The 15863-nt window shown below is 45.8% G+C and overlaps 1 protein-coding gene and 1 long non-coding RNA gene across 2 annotated transcripts in view; one reads left to right on the forward strand and one right to left on the reverse strand.

Moving 5' to 3' along the window:
• LOC122544360 (uncharacterized) overlaps positions 1–15863 on the forward strand; it is a 124005-nt gene that overhangs the window by 62582 nt on the left and 45560 nt on the right. Inside the window, exons 9-10 of the mRNA XM_087982794.1 lie at positions 8350–8466; positions 12731–12851. Coding sequence (XP_087838920.1) covers positions 8350–8466; positions 12731–12851 — 238 coding nt within the window. The remainder of the gene's footprint in view (positions 1–8349; positions 8467–12730; positions 12852–15863) is intronic.
• On the reverse strand, positions 570–15404 carry LOC148136912 (uncharacterized). The gene is made up of 4 exons (XR_015754336.1): positions 15306–15404; positions 12470–12767; positions 10559–10715; positions 570–2657 (listed from the first exon to the last, which is right to left on the reverse strand). It is a non-coding gene; the product is annotated as an uncharacterized LOC148136912 (long non-coding RNA).

Below are 15863 nucleotides of genomic sequence, written 5' to 3' on the forward strand. Positions count from 1 at the left end.
TCTCCTTCATGTCCTGTGGCCAATACTTATCCCTCAATCAACTTTTTTAAATTTCAAAAATACACTTTATACATAAAAATATCTTTATGTACATACATAGTCACTAATGCAGTCAGGTTCTGTACAGTATCACGCAAAAACAAACATTGGAGTTTGACTTTATCCAACAAAAAAACCAAAGGCATCTCCTACTTGTACAAAATTATATTTACATGCATTTGAGGCATGGGATATCTGGTAACTGAATGGACCCCCATTTAACTTCAGCAGAAAGACCTTAGACAGTAGTTGCCTCAAGTTTTAGTACATCCCTCATCATATCGTCCTGGACCTTGGAATGTGCCAATTTTCAACACTCGGTCAAGACCAACAAGCTTCAGGTAGTGCAAAGACAAAAGAAACTGCAGATGCTGGAATCCAAGGTAGACAAGCAGGAGGCTGGAAGAACATGGCAAACCAATGTTTCGGGGGGGGGGGTAACCCTTCGAACATCCGAAACGTTGACTTCTCCACTCTTGATATTGCTTGGCTTGCCGTGTTCTTCCAGCCTCCTGCTTGTCTATCTCAGGCAGTCCAAAGAGCAACTTGGACCGAGTTGATGGTCCTCCAGGCGCAGTTGATGTTTGTCTCGATGTGCGTCCCGGGAAACAGACTGGAGATCACTGAGCTGCTCAGGATGAACCTTGACAAGAACCACTGCTTCTTATCCCTCAATCAACAGCACAGAAATCTTATCTTGCTGGTCATTATCTTATCTTGCTGGTGGTGGGAGTGTGCAAATGAGCTGCTGTGTTCCCTTCATGAGAACAGTAACTGCGCTTCAAAAGTACTTTGTTGGCTGTTGGGTGCTTTGAGATGACTGGTAGTCTGGAAAGACACTATAAAGGCCAGTCTTTTTGCTGGCATTGTCCCTGCAGGCGAGAAAGGTCATCAGGTTTGGGAGGAGTTTTGAAGAGCTGCCACTGTGCATCTTTTGAGCAGCAATTATTGTAAATCCTATGATGATTAAAAACGCTCAATGGGTACAGATACACACATCTTAAAAGGCAAATGGAAAAATAAACAATACAGCTGTAAAAGGACTACTGGGCAACACGGTGGCTCAGTGGTTAGCACTGCTGCCTCACAGCGTCTGGGACCCAGGTTCGATTCCAGCCACACGTGACTTTGTGGAGTTTGCACGTTCTCCCCTTGTCTGCGTGGGTTTCCTCCAGTTGTCTCCCACAGTCCAAATATGTGTAGGTTAGGATGGATTGGCCATGCTAAATTACCCATAGTGTTCAGGGATTGTGCAGGTTAGGGTGGATTGGCCATGCTAAATTACCCCGTAGTGTTCAGGGATTGTGTAGGTTAGGGTGGATTGGCCATGCTAAATTACCCATAGTGCCCAGGGATGTGCAGGTTAGGGTGGATTGGCCATGCTAAATTACCCATAGTGTCCAGGGATGTGCAGGTTATTTTGGATTGGCCGTGCTAAATTACCCATAGTGCCCAGGGATGTGCAGGTTAGGGTGGATTGGCCGTGCTAAATTGCCCATAATGTTCAGGGATTGTGTAGGTTAGGGTGGATTGGCCATGCTAAATTACCCATAGTGCCCAGGGATGTGCAGGTTAGGGTGGATTGGCCGTGCTAAATTACCCATAGTGCCCAGGGATGTGCAGGTTAGGGTGGATTGGCCATGCTAAATTACCCATAGTGCCCAGGGATGTGCAGGTTAGGGTGGATTGGCCATGCTAAATTACCCATAGTGCCCAGGGATGTGCAGGTTAGGGTGGATTGGCCATGCTAAATTACCCATAGTGCCCAGGGATGTGCAGGTTAGGGTGGATTGGCCATGCTAAATTACCCATAGTGCCCAGGGATGTGCAGGTTAGGGTGGATTGGCCGTGCTAAATTACCCATAGTGTCCAGGGATGTGTAGGTTAGTATGGATTGGCTGTGCTAAATTACCCCGTAGTGTTCAGGAACGTGCAGGTTAGGTGCTTTGTCGGGGTAAATGTAGAATAATAGGTCTGGGTGGGTTACTCTTTGGAGGGTTGCTGTGGGCTTGTTTGGCCAAAGGGCCTGTTTCCATACTGTAAGGATTCTGTAATGATTCTATCCTACATAGAGAGGCATTGAAAACTGAAACAAACAAGTGTTAATGAGTCTACGCAAACTGTTTGTTCGAGCACAATTTGGATACTGTGCATAGTAATGGATACCCACAATAAAAAGACTGTGGAATGTCATGGATTCTCAGAGTATGACTGCCAGAATGAGAGGATGTAGCAATATGAGGGAATTGGAAAAGACTTGCTGTGCATTCAGTGGAGCAGGGAACTTTAACATAGCTTTTATAGTCTGCAAAGACACCAAATGAAAGGGGCAATAGAAACAAATTTGGTAGTGACTATTGAAGGAGATTTGGATAAATGCCTGAAATAGATGACAATTTCAGAGCAACGCATAAAGCTGTGGTATCGGGTAGAAGACACAATAGCTCAAACACATGCCAACAGGTTCAAGAACAGCTTCTCCCATGCTGAATGGACCTCTCCAAGTTCATGTTTAATTTTAATTTTGTTTTTTGTGCACCTTCGATGCAGCTGTAACTTTGTCTTCCTCGCTCTGTTCAGTCACCCTCTGATCCTTGTATGTCATGATCTGCCTGTAACTGCAAGCAAAACAAAACTTTGGTATACGTGGCGATAATAAATCAAATCAAATCAAAGGGTTGGGGCCCATGAATGATAGAGTCATACAGCACAGAAATGGAGAGTTCAGCCCAACTTGTGCATGCTGTCCAGGTTTCCTAAGCTGAACTCGTCCTGCGTTTGGCCCATATCCCTCTAAACCTTTCCTGCCCATGTACCCATCCAGACACCTTTTAAATGTTGTACTTGTGCCAGCCTCCACCATTTCCTCTGACGTTTCATACTCGCATCACCCTCTGTGTGAAAAAGTAGCCCCTCAGGTCCCTTTTAAATCTTACCCCCTCTCACCTTAAACATGTGCCCTCTCGTTTTGGTCTCCCCTACCCTGGGGAAAAGACTTTGGCCATTCACCTCATGAGGCAAATTGAATATCTAGCATAGTCATAGTTAAAAATCACAAACATACCAGGTTGTAGTCCAACAGGTTTAATTGGAAGCACTAGCTTTCGGAGCGCCGCTTCTTCATCAGGTGGTTAGTGGAGCAGCGTTCCCAAAGCTAGCACTTCCAATTAAACCTGTTGGACTATAACCTGGTGTTGTGTGATTTTTAACTTTGTACACCCCAGTCCAACACCGGCATCTCCAAATCATAGCAGAGTCATGACCATCAAGGATAATGTGCACTAGAGTGAGACTTGCAATCAAAGTTTTCCTGACCCAGAGGCAACCGTGCAGCCAAGCTGACACAGTGACAAGGCTGCACCTACCAGCTTATTTGTTTTACTCAAGCCGAAAATGTTTCTGGAAGAGCTAAACTGCCCTTCGCAGCCACTGGCAAGTCAAGAGTTGACTTCTTTTACAGGCAAGGCTGGACTGGTCTTAATTGATGAGGTTGGACAATCATCACTGTTGTTGTGAAGGCTTCACTTCTCCCACTGTGCTGCAGGCAAGGCTGGACCAGCCATCACGGAGTGCAAACTGATATTTACGTAGCGCCTTTCGCACCGGCACGGGAATATTGCGAAAAAGAAATGCCAGGGCCCTTATGTTTGTTTTGAAGCATACTGTCTGGGTGGCATGGTGGCTCAATGACTCAGTGGTTAACACTACAACCTCACAGTGCCATTGGTTCGGGTTCGATTCCAGCCTCAGGTGACTGGCTGTGTGGAGTTTGCACGTTCTCCCCGTGTCTGCATGGGTTTCCTCCCGCAGTCCGAAGATGTGCAGGCTAGGGTGGATTGACTATGTTAAATTGTCCCGTAGTGACCAGGAATGCGCAGCTTAGGTGGATTGGCTACGGGAAATTATCCTATAATGGGCAGGCTAGATGGATTAACCATTTGGTTTAGCTTTTATTGGTAGAGGGATTGAGTTTCGGAGCCATGAGGTCATGTTGCAGCTGTACAAAACTCTGGTGTGGCCGCACTTGGAGCATTGTGTACAGTTCTGGTCACCGCATTCTCGGAAGGATGTGGAAGCTTTGGAAAGGGTTCAGAGGAGATTTACCAGGATGTTGCCTGGTATGAAAGGAAGGTCTTATGAGGAAAGGCTTAGGGTCTTGAGGCTGTTTTCGTTAGAGAGAATAAGGTTAAGAGGTTATTTAATAGAGATATACAAGATGATCATAGGGTGGACAGTGAGGGCCTTTTTTTCTTCAAATGGTGATGGCTAGCATGAGGGGATATAGCTTTAAATTGAGGGGTGACAGAAATAGGACAGATGTCAGAGGTAGGTTCTTTACTCAGAGGGTAGTAAGGGCATGGAATGCCCTGCCTGCAACAGGAGTGGACTCGTCAACTTTAAGGACATTTAATTGGTCCTTGGATAACCATATTGATGATGGAATAGTGTAGGTTAGATGGACTTTAGCTTGGTTTCACTGATCGGCGCAACATCGAGTGACAGTGGGAAATTCAGGGTTACTGGAATGGGATTGTGTTTGGGTGGAATGCTCTTCAGAGAGTTGGTGTGGACTTGTTGGGCTGAATGGCCTGCTGCCACACTGCGGGGATTCTATGACCCTACTGTAAGCAGGTCACACAGCAACCAGACGCCTGGAGGAAGAACACCTCATCTTCCGCCTCGGAACACTTCAACCCCAGGGCATCAATGTGGACTTCAACAGTTTCTTCATTTCTCCTTCCCCCACCTCACTCCGGTTCCAAACTTCCAGCTCAGCACTGTCCACATGACTTGTCCTACCTGTCTATCTTCTTTTCCACCTATCTACTCCACCGTCCCCCCCCCCCGACCTATCACCTTCATCCCCTCCCCCACTCGCCTATTGTACTCTTTGCTACTTTCTCCCCACCCTGCTCTATCATTTGTAATAGGGGACTCTGCCACTACATCACTATAGATTCAACAACGCAAGTAGGTGAAGTCTCCAAGATCTGTAGTGTAGTGAATAACCTAGAGGTTACAACAAGTACGTGTTCCCAGTAGTGACCTGTTTCAGGTGATCCGAGGTAAGATGGAGACAGATCTTTGGTAACCTCAGGACGTAGTGATGATATCATGAGCATGTTTCTTGAAGACCAATTACAATACTCATTGACAGATGTATCATAAACATATGGATGATAATTGAAGGTTAGATGGGCTTCAGATTGGTTTCACTGGTCGGTGCAACATCGAGGGCCGAAGAGCCTGTACTGCGCTGTAATGTTATGTGTTCTATATGTTCTATAACATGAAGCACAGCTGACAAAACCCCAGCCCGCGGTTGTAACTAAACCAGTTTTACCCCTGCTGTAAGCAGGACTTAGGCCAGAAGTCAGAACACTTCTCTGAACAAAACAACAAACCATTTCATACAGAAGCACAGCCATCTGCTGGCAGGAGTGTAGTACCATTGCAGCAAAAATTAGCTTGCTGTTTTTTGGCCAAATTAAAAAAGGCAAACACTTTAGAGTGGAGGACTAGTCTCTTTTAACTACCTTCCACTGATTTATGAGCACAAGGAAAGGGCAACATGCACTCTTATTTTGTTTTTACGAACTGAATTTCTCACCGGTCTGCCTTTTCCCTTACGACTCGTCAGTGTGCAAATGTGAATGTGACCACTTGAGTGTGGTTCTGCCCGCTTTTGTTCCGGCTCACTGACATGTTGTTAGGGCATCAGGAAGGAAGTCGCCAGGCATTATAAATTCGGAGAACAGTTTCCTTCCTTGAAGGATGAGGGGTATCATCTTTAAAACAAAAGTGCACAAAGCAAACTGCACTGCATAACTTTTACTTACAACTCAAATAAAAGGCTTTGCACTTTCGAATAAAGCAGAACGCCTTATGCATACGTCTTAGGTCACGTAAATTATGCCACCAGAAACCAAGTGCTAGATTAACTCTGCGTGTGGGGTGGATAGCTCAGTTGAGTAGAGTCTGGTGCAGGAAAATGCCAAAGGTACTAGTTCCAGCGTTGCACTGTCCGAGCTAGCTCATGCAGACCCGCTGCTTAACTTGTCCCATGTTTGGAGTATTGTACAAATAAATGTCTTTCTCTCTCTCTCATGGAGTGAGATGCCTATGGTCCTTTGTGTCCAAGGCTAATTACCTTATCTGTTGTGGTGTGACGTATTGCATCACGGAAAACAGAGAAAAGAAGAGAGGAGTTCCCAAGTGTTGCAGTCAAGTAATGTGTGTGCAATGCTGATATGCATCCATGTTACAATATTGCATGAACAGCCTTCAATGAGAAGCTTATTGGGCTCTTGGGATACTTGTTTCACTGCTGCAGATTGGCCACTGTATCTTCAAGACCCAAGCTTTGGAATTTTCTCCTTAAACCTCTCCTGTTCCTCTAGCTAGAGTCATAGAATCATACAGCATGGAAACAGACCCTTCAATCCAACCAGTCCATGCCGACCATAATCCCAAACTTAACTCGTCCCACCTGGCTGCGCGTGGCCCATATCCTTCCAAACATTTCTGTACTTACCTAAATGTCTTTTAAAGGTTGTAACTGTACCTGCATCCACCACTTCCTCAGAAAGTTCATTCCACACTTGAAATGCTCTCTGTGTAAAAAAAGTTGCCTCTCATGTCTTTTTTTAAATCTTTCTCCTCTCACTGTAAAAATATACCCCTAGACTTGAAATCCCTTACCCTTGGGAAAAGACAATGCCATATCTATGCCCCTCATGATTTTACAAACCTCTGTAAGGTTACCCCTCAACCTCCTACACTCCAGTGAAAAAATTCCCAGTCTATCCAGCCTCTCCTTATAACTCAAACCTCCTCTCCTTTACAACACACTCCCTCATATCTACCTGTGTGATCACATTTTTTGGTTACCTGTCCTAATGTTGCCTTTTGTAGTTCATATCAGAAATCATAGAATCCTCTACAGTGTGGAAACAGGCTAATTGGCCCAACAAGTCCATACCGACACTCCAAAGAGTATCCCACCCAGACCTAGGCTCAGTGTTAAATTTTTAATTCATTTACTGGTTGAGAGCATTACTGACTATGCCAGTATTTACTGCCCAACCCTAATTGCCTAGAGAATGGATAAGATATGGGTGTGGAGTCACGTGTAGGCCAGACCAGGTAAGGACGGCAGTTTCCCTCCCTAAAAGACATGAGCAAGCAAGCTTTGCCCTGACAATGGTTATCATTAGAGTCTTAATTCCAGACTTTTATTGAATTCAAATTCTACCATCTGCTGGGACAAGATTCAAACCTTAATTGGGCCTCTGGATTAACAGTTGAAAAGTGTGGTGCTGGAAAAGCACAGCCGGTCAGGCAGCTTCTGAGGAGCAGGAGCTGATGAAGAGCTCATGCTTGAAACCGCAACTCTCCTGCTCCTCGGATGCTGCCTGACCAGCTGTGCTTTTCCAGTGCCACACTTTTCGACTCTGATCTCCAGCATCTACAGTCCTCACTTTCTTCCCTCTGGATTAACAGTCCAGTGATAATAACTGGACTGTTAATTTGTCGAGTTGTCTTGGGACGTTTTGCTGCATTTAATTGCTGTAGGGATGCTTGTCATTTGTTGTTTCTTTAAGTGCTGTGTCTCCTGTGTCAGCCAACAGTCCTCATCCTTTAAGACCTCTGGCGGGTGGGTGACCTTGTTTTCAGGTCTTTGCCAAAGCTGAAAGTTGGCTGTGCCTTGTCAGGCCAGATTTGCCTTCCTATCTCCCTCCCTTTCTTTCATCTTGAAGAAGAAACCTTGCTAATTCTTACAGTGGGCCAACAATTGGGGGGCGATATGGTGACTCGGTTTGGAGCACTGCTGCCTCACAGTGCTAGGGATCAGGGTTTGATTCCACTCTCAGGCGGGTGCCCTTCTCCCCCTGTCTGCATGGGTTTCCTCAGGGAGTTCCAGTTTCCTCCCACAGTCCAAAGATGTGCAGGTTCAAGTGGATGGGCCATGCTAAATTGCCCATGGTGTCCAGGGATGTGCAGGCTGGGTAGATTAGCCATGGGAAATGCAAGGTTACAGGAATAGGATGGTGGGCTGGGTCTGGGCGGAAATGCTCTTCACAGGGGCACCGTGGACTCAGTGTGCCGAATGACCTGCTTCCACACTGTAGGAATTCCACGAGTTGTCAAAATGTCACGTGGGCTTTGTAAAGTCCTGTGCCAGCGGCAGGGCAGCCAGAGGAACTGTAGCTGTTATTAACTCAATCGCTAGTTTCCTCGCTCATGGGCAAACATGATTGTTTACTGAAAGTGGCCTTCACCGATCCACGCACTTTGTTTCCTTTCCAGATAAATATGTCGCCTGGGTTCAGTGCAGCAAGGAAAAGTGTGGGAAGTGGAGACGTTTGGAAGACAATGTGGATCCAGCGACTCTGCCAGATGACTGGGTGTGCAGTCAGAATCCAGGTACCGAGAAGTAAAAACAATTATGCTATTGCTCCGACTAGTCTGTCTTCCACAGGAGGCACAGTCAGCTGAAGGTCATTACTGAATCAATTTTAACTATTATTGTCATAGCGCAGTGGGAACATTTCCCGCATTAAAGGTGATAAATAAATGCAGGCTGTTGTTGTCAAGCTATTAAGGACAACCACCTGATGAAGGACCGGCACTCCGAAAGCTAGTGCTTCCAAATAAACCTTTTGGACTATAACCTGGTGTTTTGTGATTTTTAACTGTGTCCACCCCAGTCCAACACCGGCGCCTCCAAGCCATGTTGTTAAGCTGGGTGAACGAGAGACCCTAGAGATTCAAATTCAAATTAAAAAATGAATGCAAGAATTTTCATAAGAATTCTGAAAATGTTTTGACCTAGGTATGATATTGAAGGCAAAAACTCTTGGGTTCATTCAAGGTCACATTGACTAACGCAGCACACACGGAGGTCATCGTACTTGTGTTGAACCGTTCATAGTACACTATCCATTCTGTTCTTTCTGCAATAGCCCTGCAAATCTTTAAGCACCTCCTCAGATCTATTTTAAAAGTACTAATTCAATTTGCCTTCATTCCATTTTCAGGCTGCATTTTCCTGATCATAACAAGTCACTACGCTGAAACATTCTCCTCACCTGCCCTCCAGCTCTTTTGCCACTTCCCCTAAATCTGGTTCCTCTGATTACTGACCTTCCTTGTCAGGAGGAAACAGTTTCTCTTAAATTACTCATTCGAAAACTCCTGAACATCTCTATTAAATCTATCTTCCCCCACCCATAGCCTTTTCCCTTAGCTCCAAGGAGAATAATCTCCAGACTCTCCACATAGCTGGGATCCCTCACCCATAGATGCTGTGAAACTTGAAAAGGTTCAGAAAAGATTTACAAGGTTGTTACCAGGGTTGGGGGGTTTGAGCTACAGGGAGAGGCTGAACAGCACAAGAGCTATTTTTCCCTGGAACATTAGAGGCTGAGGGGTGACTCTATAGAGGTTTACAAAATCATGAGGGGCACGGATAAGGTGAATAGACAAGGTCTTTTCCCCCGGGGTTGGGGGAGTCCAAAACTAGAGGGCATTGGTTGAAGGTGAAAGGGGAAAAGATTTAGAAGGGACCTAAAGGGTAACTTTTTCAGGCAGAAGGTGGTGCGTGTATGGAATGAGCTGCCAGAGGAAGTGGTAGAGGCTGGTACAATTACAACATTTAAAAGGCATCTGGATGGATACATGAATAGGAAGGATTTGGAGGGATATGGACCAAGTGCTGGCAAATGGGACTCGATTTATGTAAGATATCTGGTCAGCATGGATGAGTTGGACCGAAGGGTCTGTTTCCTCTCTATGACACTGGAACCAATTTCCTCTCCACCCTCTCAGTCAAAGCACTGACATCCTTACTAAAATGCAGTATCCAGATTTGGACAGAATATCTGAAATGAGACCTATGTTATTTTTAATCTTGGATGGTTGGCTTAAGATTATCTAAATCGACCATTCGTTTGTATCAACACATGAAACCATTCTGGCTCTCTCTGGTGGTCTTGGAAGATCCCATGGCATTTTAGGGATAAGAGCTACAGGCTCTATCTGTTGTACGTTGTCCAATATTTATCCCTCAACCAGAATTGCTGAAATAAAAATGCTCTGGTCATCTGCTGTGCGCACATGGCAGCCCCTTTCCTATGCTGCATCAGGGGAGGCGATGGTCTAGTGGTATTATCGCTGGACTGTTAATCCAGAGATCCAGGTAATGCTCTGGGGACCAGGTTCAAATCCCGCCGTAGCAGATGGTAGAATTTGAATTCAAGAAATGTCTATGATCTGCAGTTAATGAAGGCTGTTATCAATTACCACAAAAGCCCATCTGGTTTGCTCATATCCATTAGGGAAGGAAGCTGTCATCCTTACCTGGTCTGGCCTACATGTGACTCCAGATCCACAGCAATGTGGTTGCCCTCTGGGCAATTAGGGATGGACAATAAATGCTGCCGCGGACAGTGACGCCCCCCCCCCCCCCCTTGAATGAATAAGAAGAAACATGAGCATATTTCAAAAAGTGCTTTACCTTTCGGAGGTGTTGATGCTGCAGTGATAACGGCACTGGGCTACTGCCAAAGTTCCCTCATAAATATTCTTGCCAGAGCGACTTCCGAAACCGGATGTTGAAGTGTTGGCATGTGTGGGACCTCCGTGCAGTGTGCTTTCAAATCCTCCGCCCGTGGCTGTCGGAATTTAAATCCCATTAATAAATCCGGAATCGGAAGCTGGCCTCGGTGAAGGTGACCACAGGCTACAATCACATGCCTCTGCCAGGTACGTGATTGGCGGGTGGGACTAGAAAACAACAATGGATGCCCAACCCACTACCTGCCCACCCTCGGGCTCGAAGCCCACAATACAGAGGGTTTCGGATTTCGGGTAGGTGGATAAATAGTTGGGGTTGCTGTGGGCAGCCTGCTTTTCAAACATAGGTTTTTACAAGGCTGTCAAGAAAGCAGGAGTACTTCATTCTGGGATGCTGTTTTGTGTATCCCTGAAGATAGTAGCAATCGCTCTTGCCCCCACTTCCTACTGACCTGCTCTGCACCGCTCCAACCCCCAACTCTTGTTGCCCCACTCCCTAAGTTTGCCCCATGCTCCCACCTCGCCCTGCCATGCTATCCTGGAGTTTGCATTGCCCCAGGGTCTGTGATGTCCCCTTCATGGGTCTGGCTGCAGTAGCCTACATGAGCTGGAGTTGCTGGCCTGTTAGGTCGGATCCCCGGTGAGTCTGCCCTTGTCATCTGCCATGTTATTGCTGCCAGGCTTCTGTCACACTTTTCAGTCAGGAAGGGGAGCAGTCCACCCCCACCTATGCTATCCATCCCCATGAAACTACTAGCAATTTGCATCAGAACCCACCTGGTTCATCAATGCAGGACATTGGTGAAGTCACGTTTGGAATGCTGAGTTCAGTTCTGGTCCCCCTGCTACAGGAAAGATGCTGTGAAACTTGAAAGGGTTCAGAAAAGATTGTTAACAAGGTTAGAGGGTTTGAACTATAGAGAGAGACTGAATAGGCTGGGGCTATTTTCCCTGGTGCATTGAGGGGGTGACTTTATAGAGGTTTATAAAATCATGAGGGTGAATAGTCAAGATCCCCAGGGTAGGGGAGTCCAAAACTACAAAATTTGGTTGGCATGGATGAGTTGGACTGAAGAGTGTGTTTCCATCCCTATGACCACATGACTCTAATGCCCTTTCGAGAGGACAAACTGCTATCTTTACCCAGTATGGCATGCATGCAACTCCAGACCCATTTCCAACGTGGCTGACCCTTAACTACCCTCTGAAATGGCCCAGCAAATTAGGGGCGGGAAACAAATGATATCAACAACACCAGCAGATGAACAGTTTGTTTAAAAACTGTACATAAAGGGTCTTAAGATATGGGCGGTAATGGAAATTGCCTTTTTTTTTGTTTGCTTTGTTTTTCTTTTTATTCCCCAGACCAAGAGGACTTTTTCCCACAGTAATACTCTGGACGTGGCCAGCCGGCTCAGAGTCAGTCCTCAACTGAGGAGATTAGGGATTCGCTTTATAAATGTGACACAGCGAACCTTTTATTAACTGGCATCTATGAGACCAGGAGTGCGATCAAATATCAGTCATTCTGCTATAAAGTGCATTTCATTAACGCAAATTCACTGCGGTGCGATTGACGAATTAGGGATGGTGTTTCTACCCCGTGAGCTTTTAACACGTTACGTGATTACATCGGCAACACTTTAAGCGCTGTCTCTAAAGTACCATTTTTTGATAACACAGGGTTGCACAAGAACGCAACTATCGCATTATAGAAGAACTGACTGTCTACCGGACAATCAAAAGGTCCACATAATGAATGTAAAAATACAAACTGAGAAACAGAAACATAATCTGGGGAGTATGTACATCACTTAAATAATAATGCAACGTTTCCATAAATAAAGCTTACCAACAGAGAGCCTTTTCAGTCGCACCCTCAACTGACTATTCGCACCTGGTGGTGGCTCACAATAATACAGTAAACTTCATGGTATTTGAGGTACATATATTTTGCAGGCTTCTCAAGTGTTGGTTCGTAAAGTGCCAGTTAAAACAAAGTTTGCTGTATTTTTCTGTCATGAAGGGAAGACAATGTCCTGGTTGCAATCGCAGGTGCTTGCTCAGTCAAATGATGTTATTTTGAATAATGTTGTTGAACTGTGTGTTGCAGACCCTCTGTACAATATGTGCGACCTGCCAGAGGAGGTCTGGGATGGAAGAGAGAATGACGTTATTTATGCTGAGCTGGTTCCTGGTTCTATAGTGTGGGCAAAGCAGTTTGGGTACCCGTGGTGAGCTCATCAATATTTCTTTACAGTGGTCACAACTGTTCCTGTTTCTTTTTATACGCCTCCATTCATTTTTGCCGCCCACCTCCTGCTGGTGGTACCACTGCTGTAGTTTGAAGGTGCTATCCTATTAGTCCAGCACCCCAGCTCTTTTCACTGTATCCCTGGAATTTTCTCTCCTGCAATTTCTATCCAATTTGGGGAAAGGGGTTGCAGGCTCCTGCTGAACCTGCTTCTATCATCTTTCAGGCGATGTGTTCCTGCGTAGAATAACGCTACTTAAAAAATGTTCTCCTCACCTTAAATGGTTGAAGATCGTAAGAAATAGGAACATGAGTCGGACACTGACCCTCTCATGCCTGTCCCGCCAATCAATTACATTAAGTCTGATCTATCCCCCCTCAACCCTTCTTTTGTGTCAGCTCCTCAGAACTCTAAACTCCCAGATATCCCCTAATCTTAATTTTATCTGCCTCCTTTTAAAGTACTTCCAATTACTAGTATTACTCTGGCCTCCACAACTCTCTGGGATAGAGAATGCCAGACATTCACTAACTCTCTGAGGGAAGAAATTCCTTCTCATGTCAGTTTCAAATGAGTTTGAGACTCCCCCACTAGTGGAAACATTTTCCTTATATCTCTGCACTGTCAGGCCCCTTCAGAATCGGGTATATTTCAATAAGATCACCCTGCCCCAACTCCATTCTTCCAATGAATAAAGGCCTGACATGTTCAGCCATTCTTGATAAGTGAACCCCTTGAGCCTAGTAATTGGCCTAGTGTTTCTCTTTCAAAGTGCCTGTAATGCCATTATATCCTTGCTCACATACAGGGTCCAAAACTGTATATAATACTCCAGCTGCGACCTCACCTCCGCCCTCCCCGGTAAAGTTGCAAGAAGACTTCCCCATTTTTAAACTCCAAGCCCCAATTGATAAATTCAATTTGCTTTCTCAAATACTTGCTTCACCTGCATGCTAACGTTTTGAGTATGATGCACCCAGATCCCCCTGCATTTTCTTTTGGGCACTCTCTCCATTTTCAACAGCCCTTGTATTCTTCCTGCGAAGATAATGAACTCACACTTTCTCGCATTAACCCCATCTGCCAAGTTCTTTCCCACTCACTCAACCTATCTAGAACCTTTTCAGATTCCCATGCCTTCATCACGACATGCCCTCCCACCTAGTTTTGTGTCCCCTTGGTTGCCAACCCACTCAGCCACTTATTTGTTATTATCCTCTGTGAAAACCCTTCATGTTTTCATTTACTGCACCCTTTGGCTTGCCTTAGTCGGTGGAATTATTAGTCAGAAGGCTGTACATTCTAGACCCACACCAGAATCAAGCTGCTAAAGGTCCTGTATTTCCACCTCTGTAGTATCGTCTGACTCATCTGCTGCTGAAACTCTCGTCCATGCCTTTGTCACTCCTGGACTTGACCATCCCAACACAGTCCTTCCGCTTTCTTCCCTCCTGGAATTCAAGTTCATCCAAGATAATGCTGCCCTTTTCCTTATTCGCTCCAAGGCTCATTTCCCCTATCATCTCTGTGGTGACCGGCATTTAATTGGCTCCTGGTTGAGCAATGTCTCGATTTCTAAATCCTCATTTTCAGCTATGCCCTGGCCTTGCCTGCCCCCAATCCCTATAATCTCCTCCAGTCCCACAACCCAACGTAATCATCGGCACTGGTCTAGTTTCCTGCGAGTGCTCCGGTTTACTCCCACAGTCCATTTATGTGCGGGTTAGGGTGGATTAGCCACGCGAAATTGCCCCATAGTGTTCAGGGATATGCAGGCAAGGTGGCTTGGCCATCGGAAATGCAGGATTAGATTCCCTACTGTGTGGAAACAGGCCCTTCGGCCCAACAAGTCCAAACTGACCCTCCGAAGAGTAAGCCACCCAGGCCCATTTCCCTCTGACTAATGCACCTAACACTATGGGCAATTTAGCATGGCCTGACCTGTACATCTTTGGACTGTGGGTGGAAATTCCACAAAGATAGTTGCCCGAGGCGGGAATCGAACCTGGGTCCCTGGTGCCATGAGGCAACAGTGCTAACCACTGAGCCACCATGCCGGCCCCCACTGAGCCACCATGCCATTGTGCCACCAACCGATTACAGGGATAGGGTAGGGCGGGGTGAGTCCAGGTGGGATGCTCTTCGAAGGGTCGTTGTGGACTTGATGGGCCGAATAGCCTGCTTCCACAATGTAGAGATTCTATGATTCTAACTTGGTTCTCTTTAATGTCCATGGTTTTAATCGCTCTAGTGTTGGAGGTCATCGCCTTTAGCTGTCTGGGCTGCAAGCTCAGGAATTGATCTCCCAACTTCATTTTCCTGCTTTTAAGTAGTTCCTTAAAACCTCCACCATTAACCAAACCTTTGGTCACCGTAACTGGTAAGGCTTGACACCAAACTTTGCTCATTACTTTACTGTGGAGGCATACTTACTGATGTTGTTCAGCTCTGAAAGAGATCTCCATGTGAGGCATGCTACAAGAGATTAAAGTGAGGTCTTCCTGTTCCAGTTGCAGAGCTGGAATATAGATTCTGTGTCACAGTTAAAAGAAGCACATAGAGAGCCAATTCCCCCACCTCCCCACCCCCCCCCCCCCTCCCAAAATTAAAAGAATACACCATCCTTGTGGAATCTTGTGTGCTAAACAGTTGACACATCTGCTTGAATAACAGCACACTGCACAGCTGACTGGTCTATTGTTTGTGAAATCCTTTGGGATTTATGTGAGAGGTAATTAGTTTCGTACATGGCACAAACATATTGGCTGGTCCTTCCCTTTCTAACCAGCGTACTGGCTTGAAAGAGAGATGCCTGACCTGCTCACGTGACCCATTTGAATGTTAGTGGGTTTATGCAGGAGATCTGAGGGAGGCTACACCTTGAAGTGTTAGTTTTGATTCCTCCTTACAGGTCCCGTTTGTGCTGATGCACATTTTGGACAATTTCTGCCGGTGATAATTTAAATCCTATTCTCTGACTCTTCTGCTCCC

Source organism: Chiloscyllium plagiosum, unplaced genomic scaffold, assembly GCF_037043375.1.
Source record: "Chiloscyllium plagiosum isolate Xiang-an unplaced genomic scaffold, Cpla_swu_hap1 HiC_scaffold_44, whole genome shotgun sequence".
Classification (NCBI taxonomy): Eukaryota; Metazoa; Chordata; class Chondrichthyes; order Orectolobiformes; family Hemiscylliidae; genus Chiloscyllium; species Chiloscyllium plagiosum.